A 25202-nucleotide genomic window follows, 5' to 3' on the forward strand; every position below is an offset into this window, starting at 1 on the left:
GAGTGATGTTCTGCATACATGGAAGAGGAGTGATGCACTGCATACAGGGGAAGAGGAGTGATGCACTGCATACAGGGGAAGAGGAGTGATGCTCTGCATACAGGGGAAGAGGAGTGATGCCCTGCATACAGGGGAAGAGGAGTGATGCTCTGCATACAGGGGAAGAGGAGTGATGCTCCGCATACAGGGGAAGAGGAGTGATGCTCTGCATACATGGGAAGAGGAGTGATGCTCTGCATACATGGGAAGAGGAGTGATGCCCTGCATACAGGGGAAGAGGAGTGATGCTCTGCATACATGGGAAGAGGAGTGATGCTCTGCATACATGGGAAGAGGAGTGATGCCCTGCATACAGAGGAAGAGGAGTGATGCTCTGCATACACTTGGGTGTCCATGGCGTAGGGACGGCTGTGCAATGTTCTGCAGCCCCCCAAATCTCCGAGGTGAGAGGTGCTCTCTCCTCCCCCTCCCCTCCACCAGGACACAATGATATCCCCCGGCCGGGCTGTAGAGGGGGCTGATCTGCAGCGAGCCCGCCTCTCGGAGACATCACATCCCAAAAAGAGGAGAGCAGAGGAGCCCACACCAGCACTGCTCCACCGCCGCCGCCGGGATGCCCTGGACAGGCAGAGCTCCTCCGCTCCTCCTATGGCTGCTGTTCCTCCTGCCCGGGGTTATTCCGCTGGGGGAGGACGATTACCCCGACCTGTACCCGGAGCTGGACGAGCCGGAGGAACACATCGAATACAAGGACCCCTGCAAGGCTGGTGAGAGGGGGAGAGCCGACCGGGGAGGAGGTGGAGGAGGGGGGAGCGGAGGGGGAAGGGAGCAACTTTACACCCAAACTTTCATATTATTATTATTTATGTATATTCGACCCTCTGTGTATCTGTGTGTGCAGGAGGTGGACTCTGTCACTTTGTATCTCAGTGTATCCAGCATATCCCTACACTCTGTCACTTTATATCTCTGTCACTCTGTCACTTTGTATCTCTGTGTATCCAGCATATCCCTACACCCTGTCACTTTATATCTCTGTGTACACACAGTACTCTACTCTGTATCCAGCACATAGGAACACTTCCACTGTCACTATGTATCTCTGTGTACACATATAGGAGGACACCCCTACACTCTGTCACTTTGTATCTCTGTGTACACATAGTGGGATATGCACTGTCCTTTTTATGCACTGTGGATCTGTGTACACATAGTGGGTCATGCACTGTTACTCTGGATTTGTGTAGAATAGGACATGATGTGTACATTGTCCTCTGTTACTCTGGATCTCTGTACACACATGGCGGGGACATGCACTGTTACTCTGGATCTCTACACACATAGCGGGGACATGCACTGTTACCCTGGGTCTCTGTACACACATAGCGGGGACATGCACTGTTACTCTGGATTTGTGTAGAATAGGACATGATGTGTACACTGTCCTCTGTTACTCTGGATCTCTGTACACACATGGCGGGGACATGCACTGTTACTCTGGATCTCTGTACACACATGGCGGGAACATGCACTGTTACTCTGGATCTCTGCACACACATGGCGGGAACATGCACTGTTACTCTGGATCTCTGTACACACATGGCGGGAACATGCACTGTTACTCTGGATCTCTGTACACACATGGCGGGGACATGCACTGTTACTCTGGATCTCTGTACACACATGGCGGGGACATGCACTGTTACTCTGGATCTCTGTACACACATAGCGGGGACATGCACTGTTACTCTGGATCTCTGTACACACATGGCGGGGACATGCACTATTACTCTGGATCTCTGTACACACATGGCGGGGACATGCACTGTTACTCTGGATCTCTCCACACACATGGTGGGGACATGCACTGTTACTCTGGATCTCTGCACACACATGGCGGGGACATGCACTGTTTCTCTGGATCTCTGTACACACATGGCAGGGACATGCACTGTTACTCTGGATCTCTGTACACACATGGCGGGGACATGCACTGTTACTCTGGATCTCTCCACACTTCTCACGTTACTAGCTGTAACTGAGCTGCAGGTTTGGTGGATGTGTCCTAGGAAATCTCTCCTTTTGTGTGTGTGTGTTTGGGGGGTAGTCTATAAGTGATCAGATCTTTTGAAGGATCCCCTATTCGCTCAAAAGCGGATACATCCAATATTAGCAGACATAAAAGGAACATTAAGTCTCGGTTCACACTATAGCATTGACAGACAACGCATGTGATTCGGAGCGCACTGCTTGGAAAATCACATGTGATGTCTGTGCGATGCGAGTTCAGCCATACAGATTGTATGGCTGAATTTGCATTGGGTTCGGACGGAACACACACAGGACTTTTTTGGGTCCTCAGCAGAATCGGATCGCATGGTGGTTCACACCTATGAGATCCGAATTATGTCCGAACTGTCAGTTCACACTGCGATATGCAAACTGATCTGGGAGTGTCATTAACTTTGGAATGACACCACCAGCGATTCACATGGCAGTGCGAATTGCCTGCAATTTGAATGCGAGCCTCCAGATGTGATGATTTGCACATAGTTTTGTCTTACAACTGTATGGGAGGAGGAGGAGATTTACTAAAGCTGGTGCGCAGAGAATTTAATGCAGCTGTGCATGGTAGCCAATCAGGTTCTAACTTCAGCTTGTTCAATTAAGGTTTGACAATCAAACCTTGAAGCTGATTGGTTTCTTTGCAGAGCTGCACCAGATTTTGCATTTTCCAGCTTTAGTAAATCTCAGCCTGTTAGTGTATGACCATCTTTCAACTTCTCATTTTCTGTGGACCTTTTTATGTTCGTATTTAATACCGAAGTCAACAGTCATTGTATTAATGTTCTGATCTTTGTGTTGTAATTGGAGTGTCCATGTCACAGCAGTGAAGTGTCCCTGGCAACAAGGATTGCTTGAAATCCAGGCAATGTTCTTAATCTTTGTGCTGTAGACTGGCATATTGCACAGATTGGGAGTCCACAGGGGCTGTAATTAGGTTAATTAGGTGCAGCCATACTGATGTGTTTGACTAGGAGTCTCGGCTCTCTATGTATTATGGTCAGGTGGTAAAAAGAGCATCCAGCAAACCTCTGCTCTCTTGTAAGTCTACCAGAAGCAGGGGCTCATTTACACTTGAAGTGCCCTCTAAGGCTCGAAGCACACTGGGCACTGAGCCCTGGTATATGGAGCTGTGGGCAGAGCACCATCCAGCCCCACTGAAGGAAGCCTGTCAAAGCTTGACAGTTGTTGCGGCTGGATGGTGCAATTAGCAGTATAAATGTTTAGGGCAGTAAGCGCCCAGGGATAAATGCCCAGAACACAAGAAGTCTCATAGAGTTTAACAGGCTGTGAACAGTGGAAGTGGATAGGGGAACCTGTACCCTCTACGTGAATTATTAATGACCCCAATCAACATAAAATTTAAATAATCCAACACCACTGACATTGTGTACCAAAAATATTTTTTATATTTTTTTTTAATGTGTCCATTATTCCATTCCGTGCCAAAAAACCTTGTGTATAGTTGCTCATATGGTGATTGCACCCAAGTTTATCATGCCTATATCCGCCACCTTCCAAAACTCATACTCTCCACGGTAGTGCAGTGTGGGCCTGATCAATATAAACATCTCCCAGGTATATGCAACAGAATTCCACTGACAAGGTTCCAGGTATGTAAAACGGTCCCAGCTCTATGCAACGGCGTTCCACTGACTCCTTGTTTGCTCCAACCTGCTCCCCTCTCATGTAATCAAAAAATAGCCATCATTGCGCAATATCCCATTCAGTTTTATAAAAAAAAACCCTTTAAAAAATTTTACACTCGCATGTAAAAGTGCCCTAAGACGGGCACCAAGTCTATCCAGCAGCCCACTGAGCCTGTGCGGCTGCCCCTATGTCCATTTGAGCCAGTGTGCGTTCCAAGCCGCGCTACTTCTGGTTCCCAACCCGCATCGAAACTGAGTAGACTTAAGCCCCGTACACACGTACTGATCATCGGCCGAACGATCGGCCGTCTTTTGTCCAGGGCTGTCATGTCTGTTGAAAACTGCAAAAGACTGCACACGAATTTTGTCTGCAGAAGTGATGTCATGTGATGGTTAACTTTCCCTGTGTTTTTTCTTCTCTGAGCATGCCCAGTCTTGCTAATCTGCTGTCTGTCGGCCGAAATCTGTAGTGACTGGCAAACAATCGGCCGTTCTGGTGACGGCCAACAAATATTTTAAAGTCTGCACGACAGATTCTGTTCGGCCGAAAATGCGCTGTCGGCCGTCGGAAGCATCATACTAACAAGCCTACAATTGGCCGATCGGTCAGCGGCCGAATATTTACGGCCGACAATCGGTACGTGTGTACGGGGCTTTAGTGCCCGTCATAGGGCACTTTTACATGTGAGTGTAAAATTTTTTTACAGAGTGTTTTTTTAATTAAACTGAATGGGATATTGCGCAATGATGGCTATTTTTTGATTACTTGAGTGCATGAGAGGGGAGCCTGTTGGAGCGAACAAGGGGTCAGTGGAACGTCATTGCCTAGAGCTGGGACCAATTTACATACCTGGAACCTTGTCGGGGAAATGCCATTTCATATACCTAGGAGACGTGTATATTGATCAGGCCCATACTGCACCACCATTTGAGGAGTATGAATTTTGGAAGGTGGGAGATATAGGCATGATAAAGTTGGGTGTAATCACCATATGAGAAACTATGTGTAGCACCCTACGGGTAGGTGCTAGGTAATGGTATAGTGGGCCTTGCCTGCCTAACAGCAGGGCTGTGATTTATTTAGTCAGGGTGTCATGGTTTCCAGGTGTGCCTGCTGAAGGGGGGAGTCTCCCCACTGGCACCTGTGAGAGGCTTCTCATAGGGCGGTGGAGGAAACCCAATCAGGGGACACATCCATGCTTGTAACTACCCCAGAAGTCAGATTGTGCGGCAAAGGATTCTGGGAGTGGGTATAAGTTGGGGGTGGCACATGACACAATGTCTTTGGCAGGAGCAGAGTCCCTGGAGGGAGAGTGCAGCTGTCTCTCCTCCTGTCTAAGGAAAGAGGATGTCTCGAGGTGTCGCCTGAGAATCCAGAGAGTGCTGAGTTGAGCTGAGGGGATCCGGTGTGGAGGTTCAGTCCCAGGAAAGCCTACACAGGTCGTGAGTACTGAGGATTTCCCCTGGGAGTCTGCCAGAGTTAAAGGGGACCACTCCAGATCCAGTGCCAGCTAGCGGAAAGGGGGTACCAAGGTTGAGGACCCTGAAGTTAGAGGGGGGTACATAGACAGTGAACCCCAACGGATTCAAGGTTAAATGGGGCACCTACTATTGGGCGCTGAATTGTACAGAGAGTGTGCCAGTTGGGATTTACAGTTCTACAACGTACTACCTCAAGCCAGAGCAAGGCAGGAGGGAAGTATTCATTGACTTGTTGCACTGTAACAGTGTTGGTGGTTCTACAATTCCACAGTCCTGGATCTTTTGGACTTTAAGTCAAGGATTCAGCACTTCTATTAAGCTACGGTGTATCCTCAGAGTTAGTGAGCGTTGGCTGCAGTGTTAATTTTGGCAGCAAATTTCAATTTAGTTTTAGTCTTAGGAATAAAATGGCATTTTAGTCTTCTGCAAATGTTTTAGTCGTATTTAGTCGACTAAAACTCCAGTACATTTTAGTCGACTAAAACGTCCTAAGTTTTAGTCAACTAAAATTCATTTTAGTCATCTATAATCGAATGGGTGTAGTTCAATTGTAATTTGTAATGCATTATTTAAGCATTTCTCTACAATTTCCAAACTCATTATATACTACTGCTGGTCCTGGAGTGAAAAATCGAATATGTTATATTTATGGTATTAAGCTTTGAGCATGCACCAGTGTTAATTTTGGCAGCAAATTTCGATTTAGTTTTAGTCTTTTGACTAAAATGCCATTTTAGTTTTAGTCTTATTTTAGTCATCTGAATTGTTTTAGTTTTAGTCATATTTTAGTAGACTAAAATTGTGTTAATTTAGTCGACAAAAACGTTTTAGTCGACAAAATTAACACTGGTTGGCTGGCGTCAAGGAAGCGCCAACTGGCATTTTTCAGGATCCAAGTCCCAAGTGTACATAGTTGAAGCCTAAAGGAGTATCCCACTCATTCCCTTCTCCCATCCCCTTTATCTACAATAAAACAACAAAACCAAGATGCTGGAGTTGTCCATGTCTGTCTCTACACCCAGGGCCGCAGCTCACATGGGCTGGAGAGGTAACCGGTAACAGTGGCAGACCCACATCAGGCCTGGAAAACCTGCTACATATACACAAGGTTTTTTGACATGGAATGGATTAATGGACACTTTATTTTTCATATTTTTGGTACACATTGTCAGTGGTGTTGGAATATTTTATGTTGATTGGAGTCATTATTAATTCACGTATTGGTTAGCGCAGCTACTTGCACATCTTTGTTTGCACATACTCCTCTTTTACACACACACACACCTACCTGTACCCCCTGCCTGCAGTTAAACGCTGAGTGCATGGGGCTCAAACAGCGATCTGCGGTAAATAACTTTTCAGAGGGTGCTTGACAGGCGGTGGGGAGGTGATGTGTCTCCTTCCTATTGCCTGTTTTAACCCCCTGAAACCTTCACCATGTGCATTTGTATTTTTTTTTTCCATGCCACATTTGTGGGGCCGTAAAAATGCATCTCAACCAGACATTTTATAACGCCTCGTTCCTTCCCCAACTGCAAGTGTAAGTGAGCTTACCTGGGATGATCCTCTGTATAGTCGTTTGCTTTGATATGATGGTACTGCTAGACACACATCCAGTCCTGGCCTATCTACATCTCATTTACATAAAACCTTTTGGGAGGAATTTATTCATGCATTTGGGAGACTCTTCTGGCAGTAAGCCCTTTTTTAAAAAAAAAAAAAAAAAACTTCTGAACCTAAATCGGAAAAGCATTGCGATAGTTTCTCTGACATGTACGACAGATTCAGGTAGTTTTTTATTACTGCCACTGATGCAGTCTGATGCATTCCTGATGCTTTTCTGTATGCGCATTTTTGGCGCTTTTTTGATATGGTCCAGTATGGTTTTTTTTTTTTTTTCCCTCCTTTTTTTTTTTTTGTAACCCTAAATAGGGACTTATGTGTTCCGGGGCATTGTTGATGCGTTTTACCGCATTCCAGTACATTCTAGTGCAGAAAAAAAATGCATCATGTCTTCTTTCTTTTTTTTTTCCTTGAACTGAAACGCTTTGGAACTGACTGCACTGGTGTGAACTATGCCATTGAAAACCATATAACCTACTATCTATGCATTTTCGATGCATGTGGTGTGAACTGTGCCCCTATAGAGAAGTATAGGTTGTAGGGATCTTTCCCCAGCCTGGACCAGCTTGCTGTCTGCTGAACAGGGGTCATAGGAGTGCAGAACGAACTGCACTCCTGTGATCCACAGAAGAAGTGCAGCCAATTGAGCTTTAGCTGTACTTCTTATTTTAAGAGGTTATGGTTTGGCTGGGACAGAGTCAATAGGAATGGCCACCAGATTGTTGTAAATTGGACTATAGACAGACGGGCGCAAGTGATCATAGTGGGCCATGTCTGTGCTTTAAATTTGACCTCTTCCCACAAAGGGCTTGGGGGGTTGCTAGGACACTGGTGGCCACCTGCCTCCTAGCAACCAGTGACTCGTCAGCTTCTAGCCTGGAGATTCCCTGGCCAAAAGCTGAATGTAAACAAAATATGCTGGCTGATGCCATTTACAGAAATATGGCAATGGCCTTATTTGTATAATTACAGGAAACTCCGGGCTGGCAGGGGATAATAGATTGGTTGTCATGATGTAGTTGGTTGCATCACTTATGGCGTCCTAGCAAACAGTGATGTAGGGGGCATGGTGACAGTGGGCAGAGCCTGATGGGATTGGGAATAAGAGACTACCTCCCTATCTGGTCCACCTACCTTGTGATTGAAGTAGCAGATTCTATAGTCACAAAAAATCCAATAGCATGTACTGACTATTGGCTTCTTCTGTTAATAGCGAGGGAGTTGGTCCTAATGAATTAGTCTGAATTCCCCATTAGGCTCCACACATACCACAAAAAAAATGTTATTAGGCTCAGCAATGGTGAGCTACGTTCAGTACTGGCCACCTCCTGTGACAGATTTATAGACCTATTCCTGACATGTACATGATTCTGTTCTAAGCACTGACATTTGTAGAATTTTATAAAGTATCCAGGACACTCTTTCCTAATTGCACGTTTTGTATTTGTCGGAGCTCTGTTATGTTCTGCTGCACGGCAGGATGTCTTGTGTGGAAAGCGGGAGACTGCAAGCACTGACACATCACCAAAAACATGATTGCAGCTCTGCTCTGTTCTGTGCAGAACGCTGAACTATTCCCCTCCTTCTCTATCCCAGCAGAGTTCACGACAAGATGTAACTATAAGCCATGTGGTGGTGTTAAATCTGACCCCCCCCCCCCAGCTCAGCACTAACAGCTTTATTCACGTCACTCTTGGGTGTTTCTGATGTGTGAGCATTGGTGTAAAATGTTTTGGCACCCGCAAATTGGACGTGGGGAAAGTTTTATTGTCAATATGTCTTTGGATTTGACTTTTCCTGTGCATATGGTGTTATTCTGTTCAGTTCTGGTCGCCAATCCTCAGAAGGGATGTGCTGGAACTGGAGAGAGTTCAATGAAGAGCAACTAAACTAATTAGGGAATTGGAGGACCTTAATTATGAGGAGCGATTTCAAGCGCTTAATGTATTTTCCCTGGAGAAAATACGTCTAAGAGGAGACATGATAGCGATTTTACAAATACCTCAATGGTGATCTAAGCATAGGAAAAAAAAATATTTACTCTCAGACCCCGTTCACACTGGGGCGACGCTACTTCCCGGGGCGACCTGTGAAGTCGCAGCTCGCTGCTCGCACCGCAACCTCGGAGCGGCCGGCACGGACTTCATATCATTGAAGTCAATGCAGGTCGCCCCAAAGAAGCTCCGGACCCTTTTTCTAAGTCGGAAGGCGACCTGTCAGGCGACCAGGTTGCCTGACAGGTCGCCCCAGTGTGAACGGGCTCTCAAGGAGTGTAAGACGACACGTGGCCATACAATGAGATTAGAGGAGAGGCGGTTTAACCTTAAGCTGCCAAGGGGTTTTCACTGTAAGGGTGGTAAGATTGTGGAACTCTCTTCCACAATTGGTGGCAACTGCGGGGAGTATAGCGACTTTTAAGACTCTTGACGTGCATCTCAAAGATCACAACATTCAGGGTTATAGGTAATGAATACGTCACTGACACACACACACACCTGCGCAGGGTGGACTGGATGGACTGTTGTCTTTATTCAACCTCAACTAATCTGTAACTATCTAAAAACCAAAATCTAGGTAATTTAAAGTGTAACTAAATGCAAGAAGCATACATGCAGTTTACCAGTCCTTCGATGTTGGGGCTGCATTCGTTTTCTATTGTTCTGTTTTTTTTTTTCCTTTTTTATTTTTAGAGTACCTTTTGACCCTGAGAGGAGTAATACACTTCTTCTGGGAAGGCTTCCTCACTATACACTATTCAGTCTTGGTTCACACTAGCGTGGCTTCAAAGTTGCCCGACTTTGAAGCTGTGTTGCACAGCGCAACTTCATCGTGCCTTGCAAAAGACTTCTTTTAACAGAAGTCAACGCAAGTCACTCAGAAAAAGGTTCTTGCACTACATTAGGGTGACTTCGGTCGGAGTGGCTTAAAGTATAACTAAGGGCAAAACTTCTTTTTTTTTTTTTTTTAGTTTTGGATAGAACGCAGAGAGATTAGAATTCTTGTCAGTATTTATTGCTGTCTCCACCCCCGTTAAGGAGATTCACCCTCTCTATTTATCCTGTTTACCATTAAAAATTGAAAGCAAAACAAAATCACAAATTTTGTGTTGTCCCCAGAAAAGTAATAGAGGGAAAATCTTTCAATTGGGACACTAGTTCTAATGACCTGGGGGTCCCCAAGGAAATCCCCTTAATTTACAGGGATTTCCTCTCACTTCCTGTTTTGTTTCGGAATGGGAAGTGAAAGGGAAATCTCCGCAATGGGACACAGATGGCAAAAAACAATCTGACAGCAATTATGACCCATTTCATTACTCTATCCAAAATGAAACAAAAGTTTTACCTATCATTCTACTTTAAGTTCCACTTAGAACAGTTAAATTGCACTGAATAGGGCGCGAATTGTTGGGGGACTAAGTTGCCTGACAGGTCTCCCCAGTGTGAGCCGAGCCTTAGGCTGCATTCACATGTCAGCGTATGGATTGCGGGTAGAATCACAGCGATTCCGTCCGCGATATGGAAATCATTGCAAATCGCGGGACGCCTGTGCGTTGCCCGTGATTTGCAATAGCACCCCAAACGCTGAGTGATGTTGCCGCGATTTCCGCCTGCCGAATCGCGGTAACATCCCGCAAAAAGAAAATTGCGGGACGCATTACGCCCAAAAAAGTACAAGAGCTTCTTTGGAGCGTATTGCGTCCCGCGGTTTTTTTTTTGCGCGATGTTACCGCGATTCGGCAGGCGGAAATCGCGGCAACATCGCTCAGCGTTTGGGGTGCTATTGCAAATCACGGGCAACGCACAGGCGTCCCGCGATTTGCAATGATTTCCAGATCGCGGGCGGAATCGTGGCGATTATGCCCGCGATCCATACGCTGACATGTGAATGCAGCCTTAGAGCAGAACCAAACCCAACCCATCAATTTAACAGTGTCAAAAAAAACGTTCCATTCATGGCACATGCCAGGAATGTAACGGTCACATTGGTTGTGCTCTCAACCAAACTGTCAAACAATCAAATGTCTGGTGTCATAAATGATCACCTGTGCAGCATCCTGGCAGCAGAGGATGAAACGGAGACCAAGATGGCGGCTTCCTTGGCTGAAAGTGATAGGAGGGTTTAGTTCTGCTTGTGTTAGACTGCAGCTGCTGGTGTGATGGTGTAGGATGCTGCTGAACTTTATTGAAACCTCACACAGTGACATTTCATTATTGGCTGCTGCGTCACGCTGCACAGAGAAAAGTAATTCATGCCATACTTATTTCAGCACAGACCACCGCAAGGTAGTGGTGGGAATAGGTAAGGTCGAAGACAAGGCCTTGTATTCCAGTGGGCTCAACAGTCCTACCTCACCTGGTGTGAATGGGCTCTTATGACAGCGCAGAGTTGTCACCCTAGATAAGGAAGGGTTTAGGACTATAGAACACCTACCCCTATCCTCTTCTTAACATAGAGCAAAACTGTTCTGTAGTCCCCTGATGGAGCTAGAACTGATAAGTCAGCAAAGAGCACAGGAATTTAGTGTTATTAAACAAAACATAAAACTAGGCAGTTTATCAGTTCTTAGATGTAGTGGCTGCATTAATTTTTCTTCACGCTTTTTCTCTTCATTTTTACCTGTTGATCCTGCCAGTAACACTGCTTGTCCTAGGGTGGAAACGCTCACTCATTCTATCCATGACGGGGTAGCGCTGTCACCCTATGGTAGAAAGCAGTCTATTTATAAAAAGATAATAATAAATATCATCATAGGCATTCACCCAGCCATTCTTATTATCATCCAGGATTTAAATAGCGCCAACAATTTGTGCAGCGCTTTGCAACCTTGACCAATTCTGACCATGTTCTGCTTAATTGGTTGATTTCCTATGATTTTCAGCTCCATCTAGGAGCTATAATTTTTCCTGATTGAGTTATTTCAGAAAACATGCCCCGTTATGAACTGCTGATCATAGAAAAACAACGTATTAAGCAAAATATGGTCAGAATTCGTCACAGCTAGGTGAGTGCTTGTGACATTCGGCCAACAATTTTTTTTTTTTTTTTTGTATAAATAGACTCCAAAGTGTGTAGGACTACAGACCCACCCATCCTCATTTTCATAACCTAGTGGAGAGATGTTCTGTAGTTCATCAAGGGAGCTAAAAACTGGTAAGTCAGCAGAGGCAAACACAGTAAGCTATCTGGCGGTATCTCCATGTCCAACGGATGTAACAAAATGGCTTTGAGCCCTGGTTCAAACTTATGCAATGTGGGAAACACAGCAAATCCTGTGCATTTCCCGCGCCGCATTGCAATCGCACGGCATCTATGCGAACTGCTGCGGGTTTCAATGTTGGATTAACACCCTGAAACCGTTGGAAAGCACATTGCCACTGCCACAATCGCCTTTCATTGGTGTAAACACCCATGCGATGTGATTCATGTGCGCGAAAATAAAAGGGTCCTTCACCATTTTGGTGCGGATGTGATTTGAGCCATACAAAATGCTGGCTTAAATCGCACTGCACAGACATTGCATGTGATGTGGACAGGAATGCTGTGCGATTCTTATACAAATCACATGCGGTGTCTGATAGGCTCAAGGTATTTTTAATTAACCAAAAGTAGCAAATAAGAGAAGGGAATGAAAAGGGACCAAAGTATTCACTATAGGGGCAAGCACATTTGTGTACATCTGGCCACCTATGTCCACCTTCATCTGGTTAGGTCAGTAAAAGGGGACCTGGACGCAAACCTATTGCACGTATAGGATGAACCTGAAGAGACCTGCACATCCAGCCACCCAGAGGGATACAATGTAGACTAGTTAAAAACAGATTGCTGGAACACCCATGTCAAGGGCCTTACTGGAATACAACAGATCCAGTGTTAAAGGGAATCTTTCTCTAAAGAAACAAGATGACTGCTGCGCCACCCCCCCCCCCCCCCCCGGGTTATTTTCTGCTTATAGGCAAAACTATTCATTTTTTTGCTTTGGATAGAGTAGGGAAGAGTCAAAACTGCTTATATTTTGCTGTCTAGGTTTTGTTGGGCAGGTTTCCCTTATTGCCCGGGAGATGCAGCAGGGTTTTTGTGAGTAGCAGTAATTATGTGCAGGACACATATGTAGTATGTAATATGTATGTGCAGTCACACATAATGTACTTTATACCAGTTGTCCCTGGCATGTGTGCCTGCTGATGTGGTGTTAGTAGGGCTTGCTATACAAAAGCCCAAGTACTGCTGGTTACGGCTTATTGCTGAATTATAAAAAGATATAAAGATGTAATTTAAAGGGGATCTTTGGCCACAGTGTACACTTTCTCATTTTATATTATCAACATTGTAATAAACAATACATGACAATCCAATATAAGCTTACTTAAAACATTTCCTTTCATGTTGTGATTGCTGCCTGGCATCTCTTTCTACACCTTCCTGGATTCCCTGCATGCTTTGCAGCTTCTCATCTGCTGTTTTTAGTTTTGATTTCTAAGGCCTACATATCCCATGGTATCTTGCTGCCTGCAAGCGGTGATTCCTGTATTGACTCCGCCTCCTGAAATTCCTCCTCTCAGCACTTCTGCAATTCAGAAGGCTGGCTCTGTGAAATGTGTGACACAGCAGTGCCTACTCACAGGGCATAGCGACTACGTGTCACAGAATTCAAGGGGGTAAATGTGTGGGGATCCTCAAAGTATGTTTACAAACTTCAATGTTCTTCAGATTAGTGCACTGTTGTTTTATGGTTATATTTAATCAGCCTGCAAACTGATGTAATTGCAGCATTTCCTATTCAGTAGATGGATCCCCTGAGCTGGCTAGCTGCGCACTGGGGGATCCACCCCCTAATTGCCCTCTTGGCTCTGTGGGCCATGGCTAGGTCATGTAGGGTGCCTTGCAGACTCCCCCTCCATTCTTTGCAAGTAGCTGAGAATTGAGACGCTGGTAGATGATGTCACCAGACTTCAGCAAAGGGTTTCTACAGAGAAGAGGTAAGTTTAAAAAAATAATAATGAATAAATGGGGGCTTCAGATGGGTAAACATTTATTTGCTGGGGGACGGTATTTCATGCACTTGTGCATTTTATTACATTTTTTATTCATATAATATAATATATTTTTCTTTAAATATAAATATATCAAAGAAAACGACATATGAATATTGGTCAAGGTTCAGATAGTACGGCTCGCTTATAGACCAATGAATTGGTTACAATTCATATCTGATCTGGTCATTTTGGAGGTAACCAAGGCGATTGCCTTTTTGGGTTTCATTCAAGAACCACATTTTCTGGAAGTATTTGTCTGTTAAGAAGACAGGTGGGAGAAAAAATAATAGGGTGGTGTAGATAGAGATGCTTGGTTGGGAAAGAGCGTAAGTGGAGGGTAGGGGAAGGGAATGGTTGATGGGGGTGTAAGGAAAGGGAAGGAAGGCGAGTTGAGCCACACTTGGCCTCCACATAGTGTCCTGTACCAACTGCATTATTAAGACCCCAGTACTTTCCAGTATCCTTGAGAGAAGGTAAAGCTGTACAAGGGTTATAATGTGGCTTGGAATTGATCATTTTTATCATATAGGGAAGATATAGATAGGTTCTATCAACATGGCATTGTTCATCCTATGGAACCACATAACCATAGTTGGTGGGTGAGTTTGTTTCCATAATGCTGGCATCGACACGCATGCCCTGCCAGTATTTGAGGTTTATCAGTAAAGAGTTCTTGTAGTTCTTTTCGGTGAATTTGTTGAAGTGGAAAAGAAATGTGGGCAGGTATAGGTCTAGATCAGGGGTCTCCAAACTTTTTTAACAAGGGGCTAATTTACTCTCCTTCAGACTTTAGGGGGGCCGGACTGCCGCCAGCGGGAATAGAACATTTTCTAAGCATCAGTGGGAATAAACAGTGCCCCAGCTTTGGTATAAGAGGGAGGAATAGTGCCCCATTGTTGGTGCCAGTGGCAGGAATTATGCCCCATTTTTAGTATCAGAGGGCAGAATAGTGCCCCATATCAGTGGGATAAATAGTGCCCCAAGGGCTAGATAAAGGCAAGCAAAGGGCCGCATCTGGCCCCCGGGCCGCAGTTTGGAGACCCCTGGTCTAGATGAATCTCGTACTGAACCGCAATGTACAGAGGAGCCGTGGCATAGGTACTGTGGCTTCCATAATTTGCAAATGTGTGCAACTAAACTTTTGGTTTTAACATGAATTATTAGACACAGTCTATTTTTATTTTATTTATTTTTTTTGCATGCTATCTGGTAAGTTTGTTGGGAAATTTTGAAATGGACTGCCTGCATAGGGATACACAGAACACCTGTACATTCCCATACAAGCAAACAAGGGCCTCATATAGGCATATGCCTAAGTATACCAGTGTAAACGAGGCCTATGAGTATTTTAAAAGAACATAGTACAAGTAGCTACATTTTTTCTTTATACCCTTCAGTAATCATCTGTACAGCTACACTTAAAATGAGAATGGTAGGAACCAATTGGGTATTGCGCAGTGCACATGTGCTGACAAATATGAACAAGCAGAGTATCCTCTTCAAGCTGTGCTCCATCAGTTGTGGTCAAGGACTGGTCACTGCTGTCTGGTAGGAGTCCCAGGATCACAAAGTTAGTGAATTAGAATTAAAGTTTTATTAAACCCAGGACCCTGTATTCATTATATCTGGTCTCCCACAGTACACAGAACATGGAAATGCAAGTATTTTAGTAAATCTAAACTGCTAAATACCTTTTCCTATCAATGGTATATAGCAATCTTGTGACTTCTATCAGTGCCTTTGATCACCTCTGCGCTTTTCATTTTTTGTGATATTAATAAAAAAAGAGCGACAATTTAGAAAAAATAACAATATTTTTCTACTTTGACAGTTAAAAAATATCCAATATATTCAATTCTTGTCATATATTTAGGCCAAAATGTATTTAGCTACATGTCTCTGACAAAAAAAATTCTCAATGAGCGAATTTTAACCGCTTTAAGACCAGAAGATTTTACCCCATTCCTGACCAGGCCATATTTTGCAATTGGGCACTGCGTTGATTTAATGGACAATTGTGCATTCGTGCGACGCTGTACCCAAATTAAATTTATGTCCTTTTTTTTCCCCCCACAAACAGAGCTTTCTTTTGGTGGTATTTGATCACCTGTGCGATTTTTTTTTTTTTTTTTTTTTTTTTTTTTTTTTTTTTTTTTTTTTTTTTGCGCTATAAACAAAAAAAGAGCAACAATTTTGAAAAAATAACAATATTTTTCACTTTTTTTTTTTTTATATGAAATTCCCCCCCAAAAAATGTAAAAATCAAAATATTTTAACATTTTAGGCCAATTTACTTTCTGCTACATATTTTTGGTAAAAAAAATCACAATAAGCGTATTTTGATTGGTTTGGGCAAAAGTTATCGCAGCTACTAACTACGGGAAATTTGTCATTTTTTAATTTTTTTTTATTTATTTATTTTTTTTTTGTGGGACTGCGACATTGCGGCGGACAGATCGCAAAAACTGACATTTTTGACACTTTTGGGGGTACCAGTGACATTACTACAGTAATCAGTGCTATAAATATGCACTGTTACTGTAATGACACTGGCATGGAAGGGGTTAACTTTATTGGTGATCAAGGGGTTAAATATATGCCTGGTGCTTACTGACGTGTGGGGGGGGAGGGGACTGAGTGACACAGGCACAGATCGCAGGTTCAGCTATGCTGAATCCTGTAATCTCTCCCTGCATGTCACATAGGAGATCCGCCCGCTTTGTTTACACAAGCGGGCGGAACTCCTCACTCGATCGGGGAAGAGCAGCGGTGATCACCGACTCCCCCTGTGTCTGAATACAGCGGGAGCGAGCCTCCGGCGGCGCCCACAAAGGGAGGAGTCCAGCGAAGTAGGTCTGCGGTGCTGGACGATAACGAGCCGCTTTGCCGCAGTAGAGCTCCATGTGAGCGGTCGGCAAGTGGTTAAAGAAGTAGTAAAGTCATTCTATGCATTAGGATAAAAAGCCTTCTGTGTGCAGCAACCCCCTCAGCCCCTCTAATACTTACCTGAGCCCTCTCTCTCTCTCTCTCCAGCGATGTCCACGAGTGCCTCAGTCGTCCATGACTCTCTCTCCTGATTGGCTGACACACAGCAGCGGCGCAATTGGCTCCTACTGCTGTCAATCAAATTTAGCCAATCCAGGAGATAGAGGGTCGGGGCCAAACGGCAGCTCCATGTCTGAATGGATACATGAAGCTGTGACTCGGCTCTAGTGCCCCCATACAGGAGGGAGGGGCTAAGAGCTCCAGCCAGGGACTCGGGAAGAGGAGAATCCGGGCTGCCCTGTGCAAAAACAACTGCACAGAGGAGGCAAGTATAATGTTTGTTACTTAAATAGAAAAAAAAAACCTAGACTTTACAATCACTTTAAGTTTCCAATAATGCTTTCCAAAATCCTGCTGGAAGCTTGATTTAGACCCCATTCAGACTAGCGCGACTTGTCAGCCTGACAAGTCGCGGTCGGTTGCTCGCCATTGAGTAGTACAGGACCTGTTCTAATAGGAGCGACACAAGTCGCTCCGACTTAGAAAAAGGGTCCTAGACTAGTTTGGGGCGACCTGGGAGCGACTTGCATAGACTTCCATTATGTGAAGTCCCTGCAAGTCGTGCCGAAGTCGCCCCTCGAAGTCGGATCGCCTCAGTGTGAACCGGCTCTTAAAATGACCGGCTGCTAGCTTTGGAAATGCTTTGTAAACGCTTGCTGTACTCACTGCTCCTATACAAGGTGAAGCCTGTGTGTATGAGGCCCTACAGCGTGTAGGACCATTACACCAAACATGCAAGTTGCCTTCAGAAAATAAGTCATTAATACATTCACATATATATGTAATATTTCTCTTCCCTCACAGGGCTCTGAGGTATTTCACAATTTATTATTTGCTGTTCAGCATTAAGTCTAAGCTTTGACAGTGTCAGCCATTTCAGGATAAGGACAGGCTAACTTCAGCAGTCAGTGGTTAGTTAAAGTGGACCTGATCTTAAAAATCTGAAGAAATGTTATAGGGTAGGGAATATTTAGACATGTCTATTGTTCTTACATTTTTTTGTTAAAGATAACAAACATGTTATACTTACCTGCTCTGTGTAATGGGTTTGCACAGAGCAGCCCCAATCCTCCTCATCTGGAGTCCCTATTAAGCTCTCTGGCCCCTCCCTCCTGTTGAGTGCCCCCACAGCAAGCAGCTTGCTGTGGGGGCACCTGAGCCGAGGCACAGCCCCCTGTATCCATTCAGACACAGAGCTGTAGCCTTGCCCCGCCTCATCTCTCTCTCTCTCCTCTCATTGGCTCACTGAATTTAATTGACAGCAACAGGAGCCAATGGTGCTGCACTGCCATCTCAGCCAATGAGAAGTGTCTCCTGCAACATCGCTGGACAGAGATGGGCTCTGGTAAGTATTAGGGGGGCTTCTGCACACAGAAGGCTTTTTTATCTTAATCTTTATCCCATCTGAGCTGTGGATCTCTGCAGAGAACCCTGTCGGAACACAATAGCTCAGTGGGGGGAGATTGCTATACTAACCTCGCACAGTTGGCATAGCGGCTTCTACCGGAGCTGACCGTTTTTTTTTCCGTTCAACCCATAAAAAAACTAAATGGTGTGTACCCGGCTTTAGATGTACTAGCAGATTGAAATACACTAACAAATTCAAGCTGAACTGAAGCTCATACTTTAAAGGCAGCAAACAGAATTTTAATTTGGGATAAAACTTTTTTTAAAGTACGTTTTGAACCCATAAAAAAAGTGTTGACCTATTGGCCCTCTCTGTGCTGGTTACCTAACTTGTCTCCTGTTGTAACAGCCAGCTCAGTTCCTGTCTGTCTCTTTTACCCCCCCCCCCCCCCCCCAAGTCAGCACCTCTCTCAAGCACACGTCTATCTGAGTGACACATACAGCGTTCCTCTCCCCTCCCCACACTTCAGGAAAGATTCCCTGCCACATAAACACAAAGGCCGACACGCAGACACACGCATTAACACAATCATTTGTACATTATGCAGTGATTCACACATGAAGGCATACAAATACATACTGACTCATGTCTGTCTGTCCTTCTTTATAACACTAGGATAGTACAGGTCACGTCTCAGAGCCATTGTGAAATATTGAAGAGTATATATTCTAACTAACAAAATAGTTTTAATGTGTGATATGAATAATGTCTTTCCACATCTACTGCATTTTCCCGTGTGAAATGCTGTATGTCTGTCCAGAGGTTGCAGGCATTTCTTTCCTGGAAAGACAAAGAAAGGGTCGTCTATCCCTCCCACCCCCAGCAGTACATACTTTTACAAGGTCATGTGCCGCTTAGTTTTGATTGGGGAATAAAGATGCCTCCAGATCAACTTGTCAGAGGTTACACAGGGATATGGACTCCCATCCTGGTCCCATAGGACTTATCGATTGAGCAGGGCCTTCCCAATGCTCTTGTCTTGCATTGAACTGTTTGCACTATATCAGCCTTACGCAACAATATTATAATATGACAGCCCTGGACCAGTCACCAGACACATATCAACACCTAGAAGAAGTGCCAGTTATATCAATATGGCTTTTAACACAAAAGGTGAATGGGTAGAAGAGGGGGGGAGATTATTCTTTATGGGCTTCAAACAAAATTATTAGGCTCAATGATGGCAAGATTGAACGCTCAGAATTTCTGTAAAAACATTCAAATGAAATTCAACAAGCGTACAGCCAGCTTAACTGAATGACTTTTAGTTCTCATGATGCACATTCCCCATGATTAAGCTCCAAGGGGCAGAATGAAACGCGTTGGATAGGGCCTGGCTGGAGCCCGGACTGAGGCTGCCATTAATTTCATGTACACGGGTTTGCTTCATGATGTGCGGCTCATGGATCTTTTCCTTTGACATTGCTGCAGCTTGGAGCGAAGACAAGCTCCCTGTCCCTGTCTGCACACACCGCTTTCTAGGTAACTTTACCTCTCTACATGAGCGGCACCTACATTTGGTCTTGGCAGGATCAGGGGATGGAAATAAGGTTCAGAAAAAGGGGATAAGTCTGGGTAAACAAATGTAGTGCACAGCTAGAGACCACAGCAGGATCACAGGCAGTAATAATGGTACAGCAGGGAATAAGTCTAGGACACAGCAAAGAACAGGGTGGGAATATGGAACATCAATGAAGAAAGAGAGTCACAGGGCAGAAATGCAAGGTATAGCACGGGGCAGCACTATGGCCCAACGGGGGGCACAATACAAGGATTGAAGGACTCGCACTGTAACAGCTGTGGCAGCTGGTTGGGTTGGCCTGGCGGAGGAAGATCCAGGCAGGATGATTAGGCACAGTGAGGGACTTGCAGAGGTTTTTTTTTTTTTTTTCTCCTAACATACTGTTTTTTTTAACCTTCTTTTTTTTTTTTTTCATTTGTTTTTTACAATGATGGACCCTGCTGACCCTGCTGTTGCATAGTGTATCAGCATGACTGCTTAACTTAAAACAAATTATTTCAGTGTGCCTATATTAATGTCCTTCTCCAATAATTTCCTTGTGACTGTCAGTGCACTTATACACTAAGCTTATGACACTATACTAACAAAACTTGCTGCTGCTTTAAAATATCAGTCATACAAAATAATTGTTCACCAACATGAAACAAATTCAGTAAGATTGCACTCGACGTCCGGCCCTCGTCCCTCTTCAGGTCATATGTTTTCTCCCACTCTCCCTTTTTCTCCTTCTTGTCTGGATAGATACGTTCGATGATGGCCTTTGCCCCTCCCTCTCTCCCTAAAAAAAAAAAAAAAAAAAAAAAGACGATTACGGGGTTGTTGCTCATACTGAGATTGATGGTAATAACTCTCCTCCTAAGGTTCTTCTAGAGGTTGGTAATAATTTAGAAGTTTGGATTCCTGCATATTGGAATGGAACACCACCAGCATGGTGATGCATAATGCCACTCCCCCTTCTCTGGGGATAATTGATAGTTCCCCTCATGGTTCTGCCTCTAGCGCCACATACCGGTCCAACCCAATCTTTCGGGGTGGGATAACTATGACTGTTAGAGTTGTTGAGATAATGATCCCAATTCAGGGTATTCCCACTTTCATATACCTGAGGTATCGGTTTTATTACTGGCCTCTTGGGTTTCCCCAATGGTCAATTCCCCTTAGGGGGCACTCAGGGTGTCATTCCCCCTTACGTATGAGTGTGGAGTTTCCTCCTCTCTCCTCATTGATTGCTGGTGGTGTCTCTCCCACAAAATTAGCCTGCCAACAGTATACCTGATGGTTCTTAAAATCCTCCATGTCTCTAATACATTTCTTAACCTTCTTTTTCGGAGTTTCATGATCCACTTTATCTAATTTCTTTAGTTATCTCATTGAATTCCTTTACTTCCGGTTTAGCCTGTAAATGTTCTAATTTATTTTGTAAATCTCTGATTATGGTGTTCAATAGTTCCATTTTTTTTTTCCTTTTTTAAATTAAACCTTGTAAATCTATCCCTACTTTATGGAAAAAATCCATTCTTTCATGGATCCCTCCATCATTCAGCCCATCTTGGGGCGCCACATCACATCTTAGACCTCTGCTGATGATACCCTCAGACAGGTAGGTCTCTATGGCATTAATGTCCCACCACGCTCTCACCTGTTTTTTCCAAAACTAGGGATAAGGCCTTCAAAGTCTCTGAGAGATCCTCATTTACGATGGGATATGGTTATGATTATGATTGAAAATAGTTTTAAGATCGAACTGTCTAGAGCTTAAAAATGCAATTGCTTCCATAGCTGCAAGGGTAATAAAAATTCAACTAAAAACAAATTATTAATATAGGAACACTGAAATAAATGTCCTCATCCAATAATTTTCTTGCGTTTTGTCAGTGCATTTATACACTAAGCTTATGACCCTATACCAAAAAAACGTGCTGCTGCTTTAAAATATCAGTCGTACAAAAAAATTGTTCTAAAACATAAAACAAATTCAGTAAGAAAACGGCAGCGCACTTCAGTGTAAACAATCACTAGTAAAATACTCTATAATAGGCAATTCAAATTAGTCCATAGATAGTTCATAGGTAGCTTGGTTCTGAAGGACTTGGAAGTGGTAAAACCTAAGAGAAATTTTAGGAACACCCATATTTAAAGAAGGATTGGATTCCTTAGAGAAAAGGAAGGACATCATTGTGAGACCTGCCGACCGGGGTGGAGGGGGAGTGGTTATTCTGGATAGGGAATTTTATCACAAGCAGTTGAGAGAAGTGCTGGACGATGTGGAGACTTACTGTAGGTTATCCCAAGACCCCACGACAAATTTTGAATTAGAACTGAAGTCTCTGATCAATTATGGATTTAAGAACCATGTGCTAACTAGAAAGTGAGAAGAGCTACCTTCTCCCGAGTGTGTGCAGGATCCCCATTTATTATATACACTTCCAAAGATCCATAAAAATGCTACATGCCCTCCAGCACGTCCAATTGTCAATGGGATTGGTTCAGTATCGGCAAGACTTGGACAATATTTGGATCGTTTTTTGCAGTCAAGTGTTATAAATACGAAAGCTTTCCTGAAAGATACAGAAGATCTGTTGTGTTCTTTGGATGGTGTGTTGAGTGGGGACTCATCCGCTTTCTTGGTGACGGTGGATGTGTCCTCACTTTACACCATCATCCAACATGATGATGCACTACTAGCCTTGAATTGGGCACTAAGCAGAAGGGATGAGGTTCCATTTGCTCAGAAGAGGTTTATTCAAAAGGCCCTAGATTTTTGTTTAAGTCATATCTATCTACTTTTGGTATCAAGGGGATTTCTTCAGTCAAAAAAACGGTGTAGCGATGGGGGCCAAATTTGCTACCAGCCTGGCGAACATCTTCATGGCAGAATGGGAGCACAAATTTGTGTTTTAATACATCAAGACCTGAACTGTTATATTACAGGAGTTTTATTTTCATTTGGGGGGGCACGGAAGAAACTTTGAGTTCTTTCATGACCCACTTGAATAGGAACAACAACATTAAACTGGACTTCAATTGGCACAATGAGTTGATCAACCTTTTGGATGTGATCATCTTTAGACAAGAATGCGGATACACAACGAAGGTTTACTTCAAGCCTACAGATAGGAACAGCTATTTGTCAATAAACAGTGGGCATCACCCAATATGGCTGAAGAATATACCAAGAGGACAGATGATGCGCATTAGGCGCAACTGTACATATGAAGAAGATTAATCTTGTCCAATCTGGAGAAATTTTTCCTTTATTACTTCTGAAGGGTACAACAAGGATGTTTTGGAAGAGGAAATTAGCAGTGTTAGGGCCATCCCAAGGAAACCATGCCTTGCAGATTAAGTAAAAATACAGGAGAACACGAAGGAATGGAGTTGATCGGATTTTACCGATCAGTATAAAGAAATCGAGAGTATTTTTTTGGACTCGCTGGCATATCCTCTTGATGGACCGCACATTAGAAACAGTGTTACCTGCTAATCCTTCTTTTATTTATAGAAGTTCCCCAAGTGCTTATGCCGCTGTACAGAACACTGGTGAGACCTCATTTGGAGTATTGTGCGCAGTACTGGAGGCCATATCTCCAGAAGGATATAGATACTCTAGAGAGAGTTCAGAGAAGAGCTACTAAACTAGTACATGGATTGCAGGAAAAAACTTACCAGGAAAGGTTAAAGGACCTTAACATGTATAGCTTGGAAGAAAGAAGAGACAGAGGGGATATGATAGAAACTTTTAAATACATAAAGGGAATCAACTCGGTAAAGGAGGAGAGCATATTTAAAAGAAGAAAAACTACCACAAGAGGACACCGTTTTTAAATTTGAGGGGCAAAGGTTTAAAAGTAATATGAGGAAGTATTACTTTACTGAGAGAGTAGTGGATGCATGGAATAACCTTCCTGCAGAAGTGGTAGCTGCAAATACAGTGAAGGAGTTTAAGCATGCATGGGATAGGCATAAGGCTATCCTTCATATAAGATAGGGCCAGTGACTATTCATAGGATTCAGACATATTGGGCAGACTAGATGGGCCAAATGGTTCTTATCTGCCGACACATTCTAGGTTTCTATGTAAATTTTGGGGATAAGGCGGTAAAAAATTTTTTGGGATCCACCAAATACCTCTTTCTTAACAGGGAGAAAGGGGTTTCATACTTGTGGAAGATGCAGAGCCTGCTTCTTTACTAGAACTAATGTGAAAAAATGAAACTAGTTTAGAATTCCATCCATTAATAAAGAATTTGAGGTCCAACATTTAATCACTTTGACACCACACATGTGGTTTATGCTTTAATGTGCCCATGTGGATTGATCTAGATAGGCCAAACTAAACGTACGGTCAAGAAGTGGGTGGGTGAGCACATCACAAATATTCTTAAAGGGCACATAGACCATAGTGTCTCTGAGCACTTAAGGCAATTCCACCAGCGTGATCCCCATGGACTTCACTTCTGGGGGATTGAACGTGTCCCACCATCTCGGGTGGGTTCAAATTGGGTGAGGGAACTATCGAAATTTGAGACGAGATGGATTTACCTCACCCAATCTTTGGAACCAAAAGGTCTAAATATAGAGCTGGACCTCAGTTGCTTCATCAGTGATTACTGAGAATTGACTGCGAATTGCGATTATCTGCCTACAGTGTGTAGTTGGCCTATATGAACACTTGGTATGATTTATTGTGGATATAATATCGGTTTAATGTGGAGACTGGAGGTCTCATTTATCCAAAGATTACTCTTGGTTTACACTTTATGGGAATAATCTTGTATACAATAGGAACGAAAGTCCCTTTATATTTTAGTCCCCTTTTTTATTTGTTAGATACTCTAGGAGACTCCTGGGGCTTTATGCACATCGACTTTTCATTAGTCTGATGGGAGGCGTTGATTATATATAAATTATTTGTATATCATTTTTAATGATTTAACTGGTTTTATTTTCCATGATCCTTATTGAATATTCACCCCGGTACAAGGATTGACAGGCAGTGTATTACTGTTGCTGGGTGGGTTCATTGCTTCACTTATGGGCAATATATAATTATAACTTTCCACTAATGTGGTTAATGCGGATTATGACTCATTGAAAAATTACCATGTTTTAGTTGGAATATCAGACAATATGAGAAGCCCGTTGTATCCTTGTAAAGGGTTAAGTCAGTATCTCAGCATTGACGAGGAAAGTGATATATTCTAGAGAGCCGGGCCGTACAGCCACCCCCTCGTGACGAAGTCGGAAATGATGAAATGCGCCAGTGTGACTGTACAGCATCCGGAATCAGCTGTTGGTGGACCGGCAAGCGGATATGTGATGGAATGTGAGGTTTTTCCTTTCATCTTTCCACAGGGAGATCGTCACTTTCTCTG

The 25202-nt window shown here is 43.7% G+C and overlaps 1 protein-coding gene across 2 annotated transcripts in view; it reads left to right on the plus strand.

Annotated features, from left to right (window-relative positions):
- Positions 1 to 534: 534 nt before the first annotated feature.
- The window catches only part of BMP1 (bone morphogenetic protein 1), a 216461-nt gene continuing 191793 nt past the window's right edge, over positions 535 to 25202 (plus strand). The window contains exon 1 of one of the 2 annotated variants that reach the window (XM_082255772.1): positions 535 to 767. In XM_082255772.1, coding sequence (XP_082111898.1) covers positions 614 to 767 — 154 coding nt within the window. In that variant the 5' untranslated portion in view covers positions 535 to 613. The remainder of the gene's footprint in view (positions 768 to 25202) is intronic. The other variant, XM_082255771.1, reaches the window with a different exon arrangement.

This window comes from Pelophylax lessonae, assembly GCF_965119305.1.
Source record: "Pelophylax lessonae genome assembly, chromosome: 4".
In the NCBI taxonomy this organism is placed as follows: Eukaryota; Metazoa; Chordata; class Amphibia; order Anura; family Ranidae; genus Pelophylax; species Pelophylax lessonae.